General features: G+C 35.5%; 3 protein-coding genes across 5 annotated transcripts; all 3 read left to right on the top strand.

Moving 5' to 3' along the window:
• Positions 1-218: 218 nt before the first annotated feature.
• On the top strand, positions 219-1,635 carry LOC116119847 (universal stress protein PHOS34-like). Of its 2 annotated transcripts, none has more exons than XM_031405780.1 (4): positions 219-525; positions 697-785; positions 869-990; positions 1,285-1,635. In XM_031405780.1, exons 1-4 carry the CDS (start codon positions 345-347, stop codon positions 1,370-1,372), a joined length of 480 nt encoding a protein of 159 aa, XP_031261640.1. In that variant the 5' UTR covers positions 219-344; the 3' UTR covers positions 1,373-1,635. The 2 variants fall into 2 exon arrangements, with proteins under 2 accessions (XP_031261640.1, XP_031261639.1); XM_031405779.1 differs by having other exon boundaries at positions 224-525; positions 691-785.
• A 937-nt stretch (positions 1,636-2,572) lies between these two features.
• LOC116119846 (universal stress protein PHOS34-like) lies at positions 2,573-4,116 on the top strand. The gene is made up of 4 exons (XM_031405778.1): positions 2,573-2,890; positions 3,163-3,257; positions 3,342-3,463; positions 3,810-4,116. Exons 1-4 carry the CDS (start codon positions 2,710-2,712, stop codon positions 3,895-3,897), a joined length of 486 nt encoding a protein of 161 aa, XP_031261638.1. The 5' UTR covers positions 2,573-2,709; the 3' UTR covers positions 3,898-4,116.
• Positions 4,117-5,670: 1,554 nt separating this feature from the next.
• Positions 5,671-10,669, top strand: LOC116119845 (E3 ubiquitin-protein ligase RFI2). Of its 2 annotated transcripts, XM_031405776.1 has the most exons (7): positions 5,683-5,802; positions 6,169-6,387; positions 7,578-7,750; positions 8,706-8,764; positions 9,262-9,287; positions 9,376-9,748; positions 10,154-10,660. In XM_031405776.1, the coding sequence occupies exons 2-7, from the start codon at positions 6,195-6,197 to the stop codon at positions 10,581-10,583; spliced, it is 1,254 nt and encodes a 417-aa protein (XP_031261636.1). In that variant the 5' UTR covers positions 5,683-5,802; positions 6,169-6,194; the 3' UTR covers positions 10,584-10,660. The 2 variants fall into 2 exon arrangements, with proteins under 2 accessions (XP_031261637.1, XP_031261636.1); XM_031405777.1 differs by lacking the exon at positions 6,169-6,387 and having other exon boundaries at positions 5,671-6,021; positions 10,154-10,669.
• Positions 10,670-10,867: the final 198 nt, after the last annotated feature.

Raw genomic sequence — 10,867 nt, 5'->3', positions numbered from 1 at the left:
TTATATTAATACTTATATTTGTAATAAATATGGAAATTTTCAAAAGTGTTTTTATAAATAGAATTATGGCTAAAAAAACAGGGATGGATGTTTAGGATTTTGAACATCGCTTTATTTAAGTCGCCTAAACGACTGTGTTTTGCTTAATCTTAGACGAACAACCAAACCAAGGCCAATCATTTGCCTTAACCGTTTCTTCTCAACTTCTCTAGAAACTGGCCAATCTGTGTTCACCTTCTGCCTCTATAAATACAAGACAATGTGTTGAGATACTCTGTACATTTCATTGTCAGTCTCCTTGATCATTCCTTCAAACAAACTCTGCGATTTTCTACATAGTTTCAATGGCGACCACAGAGAAACCAACGATGCTGGTAGGAATCGACGATAGCCACCACAGCTTGTACGCACTTGAGTGGACACTGGATCACTTCTTCACAAATTTTCCTTCAAATCCTCCTTTTAAGCTTGTTGTCCTTCACGCCAAAGCTCTTCCTTCTTCTGTTGTCGGCCTCGCCGGGCCTGGTAATTCAAGTTTCTTACTTTTTTTTTTTTAAAAAACAAAAAAGTTAATTTAATTAATCCTTGATAATTGTTTGATTCCTTTGTATTTTGATTTTGATAAACTGTAGAAAATACATAAAGCATCGGTGCGTTATTATTTGGTATGATGATGGATTATTGTTGCAGGAGCAGTGGATATTGTGCCAATTGTGGATGCAGATTTGAAGAAAACTGCGGCCAGGGTTGTGGAAGCGGCCAAGCAAATGTGCAGCAGCAAATCGGTAAGATACATATCTATCTGTAGTTTATATTGTTAATTTCATTGCTGTTTACTGATTGATGGATGTGGGGTGTACCTGTTCAGGTGCACGACGTACAATTTGAAGTGATGGAAGGAGATCCTAGGAATGTCCTCTGCGAGGCCGTAGAAAAATACCATGCCTCCATGCTGGTTTTGGGTAGTCATGGCTATGGAGCTATCAAAAGGTAATCCAAGCTAACATTATTTTTTATTGTTCATAAAATTACTAATAGATGTGACCTGTACCTTTTACTTTATTTCATATTTCTGTTATATATTATACAAATCTTGGAACCATGTGATCAAAAGTATTCAATTAAATGCTGGAACGACCTTGATGGATGTTTTTACTAGAAAATAAAAGTACTTGTTAGTAGGGATCTTTTATAAATTATAATGCTGATCTGCAGCCTCATTCTTTCCTGATATGGATTCTCAATTTCTCATCATTTCTAACTAGAAGTTTAATGTTTTTGTAGGGCGGTTCTGGGCAGTGTAAGTGATTACTGTGTTCATCATGCACACTGCACCGTGACGATTGTAAAGAAGCCGAAAATCAAACACTGAGCCACTTTACCAGCTTCTAAATTAAGAACCACCCATAAAATGGTTGCAATATTATTACTTTAATAAGTATGCAACCTTCAAAATTGATAACATGTATTGTTTGAGCCCCATATATATCATACCATTTCTCCGAAATGTAGTATGTATTATTCAGCTTCGCTTTGTGTGAACGTTTCAATGTTTCACTAAATTTGATGTACTTCCATAAAATTTGTAGCCATATGTCAAAACTAGTTCCATGAGTTGATTTTTTAGTTATGTTATTGTTGTGCGAACTAGAGATATGTGTGGACAGTTGGCTTGCTGCTTACGAGCATGTGCTGGCAAAGTCTAAAGATTCGAATTTAAAGATATTGCCGTGGGTAATATAAAATATTACTCGTGCATCTTGCTGTCGCTGCTATTATCAGGATAAATTCATTTGTTCACCACTTGATGATAACAGTTATTCCTTTTGTTTTTGTTGGATGAATGATCAAGTAACACCCTCTCAGTGCTCAGTGTTGCTTTTACTTGGGAATCCAGCACATTACAACACGGACAGACAAATTTGGAAACAGAACATTTAGCAGTCCATTTATGCCACAGCGTATTTTAGGCGGTATAAAAGTTTGGTTGTGGATGGGATTGGGTGGGAAGTTTCGAAAATCAGTTCTTAGCTAAATTTAACTCTTATTACTGCTTATGAATAAAGCGGCTTTTTCATTCCTTAGGTACTAAAGAATATCAAATCCTGATTTTTAGCTTAAATTTAGCTCTTATTACTGCTTATGAATAAAGCTGCTTTTTCATTCCTTAGGTAACTAAAGAATATCAAATCCTGAAAGCATCTTTGGATTTAACTCCGAGAAGAATTTCAAAAACAAAACCATCTCCTGGGGTTTCTGTAATGGAGTATTCAGTAATTACCAAAATATTGCAAAGGAAACAAATAGCCCAATAATTAGCAATCTTCTTCTTGTTTTTACTTCGGCTATGCCTTGGAATGTGAAATTTTAGTTTTTATTTATTTAAAAATGTTATAATTACATCAGGTTGATTGCTATCATCAATACGTGTTCAACTTCAACATTACAACTCTTCAAATCCCGACAAAATCCCATGGAGTCATATTTTACTTAATTCACTTAAACGACCGCGTTTTACTTCCGCCGAGAAGGCCAATGATTGCACATGCTTTAGCACATGGCTTCTTTATTTCTTTAGATAATAACCAATCACAAATTGTGGTTCACTTGCTCTGTTCAGCTCCGGCCTCTATAAATTCAGAAAATTTGACCACTCAGTTTGTTTGATCATTCATCGTAGCAAACTCTGTAACTTTGACTGGATTTTCAATGGCGACCTCTGAGAAACAAACGATGGTGGTTGGAATCGACGATAGCGCGCACAGTTTTTACGCGCTGGAGTGGACTCTGGATCACTTCTTCACAAATTTCCCTACAAATCCTCCTTTTAAGCTCGTCGTTGTTCACGCCAAACCTCTTCCTTCTTCTGTTGTCGGTCTCGCTGGACCTGGTAATTATATTTTTTTCAAAATAAATTAACTATTCCTTGATAATTTTCTATGTATTGACCGGTAATTACAAATGGATTCCGTGGTATTTTGTTTTTGGTTCTTAGGAAATAGTTTGTTTTTGTTCTTGATGATTGTGGGTTGTGAATCTATAGTTGTGATTTTGAACTAGTTTACCTTTCTAATAATTTGTTTCTCTTGAAAAAATGTTTACTTTCTTCGCTAGTTTTATTTTTCATTTAGAAATATGTTGATAGTAAGATAATTGTTGCAGGAGCTGCCGAGGTTTTGCCATATGTCGAGTCGGATTTGAAGAAAATCGCTGCCAGGGTTTTGGAAAAGGCTAAGGAATTCTGCATCAGCAAACTGGTAAGATACATGTTTATTTGTGGTTTATGTTGTTTATGATCGTTGATTTAATTACTGATGGATGCGGTCCGTACGCGTGTACAGGTGAGTGAGGTAGTATTGGAAGCTATAGAAGGAGATCCTAGGAATGTGCTGTGTGAGGCTGTAGAAAAACACCATGCCTCTATTCTGGTTGTGGGTAGTCATGGCTATGGAGCTATCAAAAGGTAAGTATCATCCATTGCTTAATTCCCTCAACATTATTTCTGATTGTCTGATTGGAGTTCAATTACTGTTGCTTAATTTTTACGAAGTTGTGAACTATTTTTAGTTAATTTCGTGTTTGCAGTAATATATTGTATAAACCCTTTAATCCATGAGATCAAATGTATTTTTGAAATGTTGGAAGAGATTGATCACTGTTTCTTCCATGGGTCCTTTTACTGGAAAATAAGGATTCTTTGCATATATTTCCAATAGAAGTAGGGATTTCTGTGATAGCCGATCAGCCTAATTTGTTCTGATTAATTCTTAATTTCATGAGTTCTGACCAAGATTTAAATGATTTTGTAGGGCGGTTCTGGGCAGCGTAAGTGATTACTGTGCTCATCATGCTCACTGCACTGTGACAATTGTGAAGAAGCCTAAAATCAAACACTAAGACACTTTACCAGCAGCTAAATTAGCGAACCCAGAAGCCGGCTGCCCTTGTCTTGTAGTGCTTGAATAAGTATGCAACCTTTAAAATTGACTATATTTATATATGATATGATGTGTATTGATTGAGTAATTTATTTTGCCACTGCTTTTGCAGTTTGGTATGTAATATATATATAATAATTTCAACTCATCTTTGTATAAACTGTGAAATGTTTGGTTAGAGTTAACGTCCCTCAAACAATTTATACAGATATTTCCTAAGTCATTGATGTTATTTCTTATGCTATAAACAGAGATGTGTGGACGGTTAGTTTGCTGATTATAGCATGAAGATATTGCTTTGTTTCTCTTCAGTGTCATCAGCTTGATAAAGTATTAGTTATGAATCTGGGTGTGGCTACTATACTCGTTTTAGAATTCCTTGGTGTTCACCACTTTGCCTTGTTTTCGTGTTGGATGAATGAACAAGTAACACTTTCAGTGATGCTTGGTTACACATGGGCAGAATAATTTGATAGCCAACTTTTTGATTTATCGAAATTGTAATAGAACATGTTATTGGCTTGGAGAAATATATGATGCTCAATGAAACTCTAAATTGAGAATTCATAAACATGACAAGTTTCACATGCACACCACCACTACCACTACTTCAGCCTGCCTGAAGATGGAAGCAAATCAACCCTTTAATTTAATTCCAACCACTCCACTTATAATAATAACATTTTATATCTTATACCCTAACTTCCATAAGGATGGCCTAAGGATACCAATAATACGGAGTTTCACTAGGGATTGAATTATATCAACTCTAGGCTTTAAAGTTGAGGGGTTGGCTTGACGGTCAAAAAAATTTACTCTCTTTCTTCAGTTTTTCGATTCAAACCTTGAGGTTACTTACCACAATAATATTGTGGTTTATCTAGTCCTTTAGGTTTGTAAGGTATTTAATGAATTCTAGAGATTAGTTGAGATTCATGTAAGCTGACTTGAATACTTCGATTGCTAAAAAAAAAAAAAAAAAAAAAACTATGACTTAGAGAATTTAAATTTATCTATGAAAATCAAAGTTATCAATGATCTCTATTATAGTGTGAAATTCGGGATTTATTTTGTTTGTCATTATCATTATAATCCCTCGTTTATGACTTGATTTGTTGTTATAAATTTGACCACGAAATCACAAAGGAATGATAATGTCTAGGCCATATGTTAAAAACTAATGAATTTTATTTATCAAAATATATAAAATGACAATATCCAATTATAATATTATCTTTAAGGAGAGTTTTTCAATTCAATCTTAGTTTGATTAAAACTAATAACAATCTTCCTAAAAATTAGGAAAAATAAATCAAAATATAATATAATAAGGAAAATATATGAAGCCCTAATTAGGAATGAAACTAATAATAGTATTTCCTAAAATAACCTAAAGCTAATAATAATCTTCCTAAAATAAGATAAAAGATATGATAAATAAATTAAAATAGAAAAGAAATTAAATTATTCATAATATATGAAGCCTTAATAGAATATTTATCAAAATTTAAAAAAAAAAAAAAAAAAAAGAGTTGTAAAATTGTGATAGAACATAGAAGCTTCGCGGTTAAAACGGAGTCGCTTAACTCAGGACATACTTAACGTATAGTCAAAAGTATTTTATTTAGAATGTAAAAAAAGAGAATGAAACAAAAAAAGGAGACCGTCCATTTTGATGATGATGAATTGATGATATTAAATTCAAAGGCAGTCCATGTAAGGTCTTAACCACGTAATCTGACAGGTCGGAAAGAGAAACACAGATAGATTTCGGGTTCACAGACAGAGATAGATATAGGGATAGAGATAAAAAAAAAAGAGCATAAAAGTTTTCAGATTTGTCGCTTAGGATTGTAATTTTTGGGTTTCAATTGGTGGACGAACGACAACATGGTGGGCTCTATAGCCACGACCACTCATCGTCGTCCTCCCATGGACGCTGCTGCTGGTGATGATGATGATGATGATCAAGCTATTGAGCCCCCTTCTTCTTTGGTTTCCTGCTCGATTTGTCTTGACTCTGTCTCTGATAATGGTACCAGATCCACCGCTAAGCTCCATTGTGGCCATCAATTCCATCTCGGTCAGCTTTTTATTTTCAATTTTGGGTATTCTGATTTTAACATGCATGTTGACCATTATATTTATTTTGTGCAGCAATTAATGATTTTTGCATGTCAATTCTGTTCCCGTTTAATGTAGTTGCTGTTAACTGTCGATCATTATTTTNGTCTCAATTGGTGGACGAACGACAACATGGTGGGCTCTATAGCCACGACCACTCATCGTCGTCCTCCCATGGACGCTGCTGCTGGTGATGATGATGATGATGATCAAGCTATTGAGCCCCCTTCTTCTTTGGTTTCCTGCTCGATTTGTCTTGACTCTGTCTCTGATAATGGTACCAGATCCACCGCTAAGCTCCATTGTGGCCATCAATTCCATCTCGGTCAGCTTTTTATTTTCAATTTTGGGTATTCTGATTTTAACATGCATGTTGACCATTATATTTATTTTGTGCAGCAATTAATGATTTTTGCATGTCAATTCTGTTCCCGTTTAATGTAGTTGCTGTTAACTGTCGATCATTAATTTTTCAATTTTTGGAAATTGGGTGAGTATTTAAAACTTTCTGGTGTTGGAGAAAATAAACGGGATGAAAATGTGATTATAACTGGGATTGTCTGAAGATTATCAATAGGTCTTAGTGAGATCTCGTATAAGTGTTTAAAGGTTTGCTAATGCCTATAAATGGTGCGAATTGATGGGTGGAGAAAACTTGTGACTTTTTTATACTGTAAAGGATTTGCGTTTTTTCAGTCCCAATAATTTGAATAAGTCACAACGAATTGGTGTTAGATTTCAGATTCTGTGGTGTTATGCGATCAGACTGCAAAGGCCAAAGAGAAAATATATCAGAGTTGAATGTTTCCATTTGCGAAGAACATGATGGGGAATGTGATTAGGCTTGGGTTTAAGGGTTATGGAGATAATGTTGAAGGCCATAAAATCAAAATGCTCTTAATTTAGGGACATAGAGATGTCATCATTGGTGAAAATTGATCCCTGTGACACTTTTGAAAACTCAGTGAGGCTTTATTTAATTTTATTGACATGACTACTTTGTTTTATTTGGTTAAAACTCATGGTGTATGGTAATGTCAATATGGCAATCTTTTGTGAGAATCAAGGGGGTGCTTTTTTTTTTTTTCATAATGGAACATTAGAAATATAGATTTTGTTTCTATCTTCTTGCTGCTTTTAATTTGAGATATGAAAATTATTTTAATCTGGATAAGCTTTGTGTCCCACTCATATTGTATGCAGATACAACACCGATCTCAGTGGTACTTTTAGTTTAAAGTTATACTTAACATTGAGATTTTAAATTCTACACTGCGTTCATATGAAGCTATTATTTTTAATTTGTTTCCTGACTGTGAACTGCGCAATTGTTGACCGGCCTTGTTTCTTTTAAAGGACATAGAAAGAGTTTAGGTGGAGATTGTATTTATGATGCTTGCTCAACGCATCCATGCATTTAGATTTATTCCACTTATCTGACTAGTATTTCGCATGTATTACAATTGGTCTTTTGTGATGCATAATTGTAGCTGTAAATTGTCCTCTATTTTGCAGATTGCATTGGTTCAGCATTTAATATGAAGGGAGCTATGCAATGCCCAAATTGTCGGAAGGTTGAAAAAGGTCAGTGGTTGTATGCCAATGGTTCTGCTCGTTCACTTCCTGAGTTTAGCATGGAAGACTGGATACCCGATGAAGACTTCTACGATCTAAGTTATTCTGAAATGGTAAGCACAATTAAGCATATTGTCTTGTTTCAAGTGGTGTTCTGTTCTCTATTTTGAAACGGTGAACACAATTAAGTGGATTGTCTTATCTCTAGGAGTGTTCTGTTCTCTATATAAGACATAAAATTCTGTTTGTGCATTTTGTACTGGCTGATTATATATTCTGAATTGTCTTTTGGTTAACGCCATTTGTGTCTCAGGCCAATTTATCTCTACATGTTCAGTTTCTTTAAGTCCTGACTTTTGGCTTTGGAATTTCTATAAAGAATGTAAAATTTTTAAATGTATTTATTTTCAAACACATGATGTTATGAGTTTTCTGGTTTAGAAGTTTCTAGTTTCAGTGAGATATGGCAAAAGACTCCTAATAGAACTCCTAATGCCAATGCAATGTATAACATTGGGCCAGGCATTGAGGTTTGCCTTCTGGTCCAAAAACTTTACAGATTGTTTTTTGCACCATGGACTTTGGCAGCTCCTTTATTTATCATTTGCTTCTATGTTTGTTTCTGTCTTCATAGTTCCATTTTTAAATTTATGTTTTTATATTCACTGACATCTGAGTCAGGTTAGATTTACCTGCTCTAGTTGGCATTAGACGGTTTCTTCCATTCATATTATTGAAAACAATATCTTTTGAGGTTAGTATGTTCCAAGAGTTAACAAGTTCACAGTTTTACTTGATTTTAATGGTGATTTAAATTATTCTTGGTATATCAGTAACTGTTTCTTTCTTTCTTTCGTTTTTTTTCATTTTTTTTTTGAGACTAGAGGCTCTTAAGGCTATATCTTGTTTCCTTCACTAGGAGGATGTAAATGTAATATTACATTGATTCTTTGGGTGCATTCTTTTGTGCTATTTCTGGAAGTTATTGGCTGACAGTTAAAAAAAGTGCAAATTTGCTCATGATATTTGTGATTGAGATCATCTTACTCATCTAATTTGTTGTGGCAGCCCTTTAGAGTTCACTGGTGCCCATTTGGTGAATTGGCACGAGTTGGATCATCATTTGAGTAAGCAACGCCTCCCTTCATGCAATTTCCTTTACATTTGATATTCTGTTGCTACCATTTTTGAGTTGCATATACTGTTGTTTTCTATAACTTCATCACCTTCAAGGAAAAGAAGTACAATCAGAGTAATATTACTGTAGTAGGGAAAATGTGTACTGTTGAATGGTAAATTTGTAGATTTTAGGTGGGGATTTGGCCATCAGTTTTCATGTATTCATGGCAGATTCTCTTTGGGTTGATTGTTCATTTAGATTGTTTTTACCTCAATCTTGTGTTTTATTTTACTTTTGTTTGGTGCTACTTATCTTGCTTTCTTGTGTTGGATTTTTACAATTCTATGTTGAAATTGTTTATTGAAACTGTAGAAACAAAGAGAACTTGTTATGCTTGTCTCAAAAGCATTCCCCGTCTACTTTTTTCTGAAACCATTTAACAGTTCCTCTCATAGTGACATCTGTTGAACTATTTCTGACATATTTATGCTTTATATCTTTCAGGGAGGTGGAACCTCCATCAACTACATGTAAGATATTTACTTTTGAATTACTTTCCTGATAAAATTTTCCTAGCCAACTTTGTTACACATGAAATGAAATATCTTATCCATATAGATCATGACCTACGGGGACACCATCCCTTATTCGCTGAACAAGAAGCAGCATCTATGGCTCATTCATACGTTGCGTATGTCGGACCAATTCCGCCTACAACCTCGAGATCTAGCAATAATGTTGATGATCCCCTTTTAAATTATCACTGGAATGGTCCATCAGGACACAATGAGATTTTTCCTCCCCATGCATTTCCTGCCATCCAGTACCATAGTTGGGGTCGTCATTCCCCCCCTTTCGCCATATCCAGTAGCCATATAAACGGTGCTGATCCGGCTTCTCTTCCACCTGCCACGCTTAGATCTTCTCATGGTGAATCTGATGCTGTAACAATGTCCAGATCTTTTCCACATCCATTTGCCTTTGATCATGGGTAAGCTGTTGGCTAGGTTGAGCTTGACTGTCTTTTTTCTTATTTTCCTGCCAGTGTTTGGGTAAGGTTGATTTTAATTATTTTTCTTTTTTCTTTCTTTCCCTTCTTCTTCTCTATCAATAGATGTTTTTTCTTGCCAGTCTGTAGATATATGTTTTTGGAGGTGACATATCTTGAATGATATAAATAGTGAGATGCATTTATCAATCTTTGATTATAACCTCTAACAACCTGCAACCTTTGTGTTTACTATTATTATGTTTCACATATTTCGGAATAGTATGATGTCTTCACCGTATCCAACAGGACATATATTACTTACAAGAGGCACAAAAAGACCCCACCTTTTTCCTTTATGCCTGTTGATCACTGGAATGCTAATCATGCATGCCTGTACTTCCTCAGGTCTGGTCCTAGAGCTGGGAGCTCTTTTGTTTCCTCAGTCGTTCCTCGTCATCCTGGCAGCACTGCTCTAAACGCTTCTCATTCCTTCCTTCCTCAGCAGCAGTCGAGCATTTCAGCAGGGTTGCCCACACCTGTAGTGCCAGGTTTGAGGAGATTTGATGGTCCGAGGAGCTTGCCTGCAGTAGTGCCAGCACCCCCCCAACATGATCAGAATGGTAATTTCTATATCTTTCCGCCAAGTTCATCGGGGCAGAACCTACAAGAAGCAGAAAGTCCGTTTTTGAATCATTTTCATGTATGGGAAAGAGAGAGGTTATCTCGTTTCCCTGGTGTAATAAGAGACTCAAATTGGGGTTCGTTTCATCAGAATAGTGGGGCCTCAGACTCGGGGAACAGGTCAGGAAGCTTTTGGCATAGGCACTCCTCTTAAGAGGATGGGATCAAAAACCTTTGAACATTTATCCTGCCTGTCAGAAAATTGCGTGAATTGCACGCATCCGAACTTGATGACTGGAACTTAAAAGGTTATATATGTGAACTGTGAAACTCTTCTTTTGTAAATTTTGGGCATAATTGCCCTGAAACTGTTGTCCATTTTTGTAAATCCTGGGAAAGTTGCCTTATCCTGTGGCCCCCGAAACTCAACGTTTTGGCAGTTAAAGTATTGGTGCAAATGCAATTTGTACTTGTTTCCACTTTTCAGATATTTTCCTG

The sequence above is a fragment of the Pistacia vera genome, unplaced genomic scaffold, assembly GCF_008641045.1.
Source record: "Pistacia vera cultivar Batoury unplaced genomic scaffold, PisVer_v2 Contig908, whole genome shotgun sequence".
Classification (NCBI taxonomy): Eukaryota; Viridiplantae; Streptophyta; class Magnoliopsida; order Sapindales; family Anacardiaceae; genus Pistacia; species Pistacia vera.
This window is presented reverse-complemented; position numbering and strand designations above follow the sequence as displayed.

What these genes read in the sequence shown, in the direction of transcription:
- LOC116119847 (XM_031405779.1), top strand. Translation starts at nt 345, where the DNA reads ATGGCGACCACAGAGAAACCAACGATGCTGGTAGGAATCGACGATAGC. An exon ending in TGTCGGCCTCGCCGGGCCTG is followed by an intron (nt 526 to 690) that starts GTAATTCAAGTT and finishes TTATTGTTGCAG; the next exon opens with GAGCAGTGGATATTGTGCCA. An exon ending in GGCTATGGAGCTATCAAAAG is followed by an intron (nt 991 to 1,284) that starts GTAATCCAAGCT and finishes ATGTTTTTGTAG; the next exon opens with GGCGGTTCTGGGCAGTGTAA.
- LOC116119846 (XM_031405778.1), top strand. Translation starts at nt 2,710, where the DNA reads ATGGCGACCTCTGAGAAACAAACGATGGTGGTTGGAATCGACGATAGC. An exon ending in TGTCGGTCTCGCTGGACCTG is followed by an intron (nt 2,891 to 3,162) that starts GTAATTATATTT and finishes TAATTGTTGCAG; the next exon opens with GAGCTGCCGAGGTTTTGCCA. An exon ending in AATTCTGCATCAGCAAACTG is followed by an intron (nt 3,258 to 3,341) that starts GTAAGATACATG and finishes ACGCGTGTACAG; the next exon opens with GTGAGTGAGGTAGTATTGGA.
- LOC116119845 (XM_031405777.1), top strand. Translation starts at nt 5,829, where the DNA reads ATGGTGGGCTCTATAGCCACGACCACTCATCGTCGTCCTCCCATGGAC. An exon ending in ATCTAAGTTATTCTGAAATG is followed by an intron (nt 7,751 to 8,705) that starts GTAAGCACAATT and finishes TTGTTGTGGCAG; the next exon opens with CCCTTTAGAGTTCACTGGTG. An exon ending in GGAACCTCCATCAACTACAT is followed by an intron (nt 9,288 to 9,375) that starts GTAAGATATTTA and finishes TTATCCATATAG; the next exon opens with ATCATGACCTACGGGGACAC.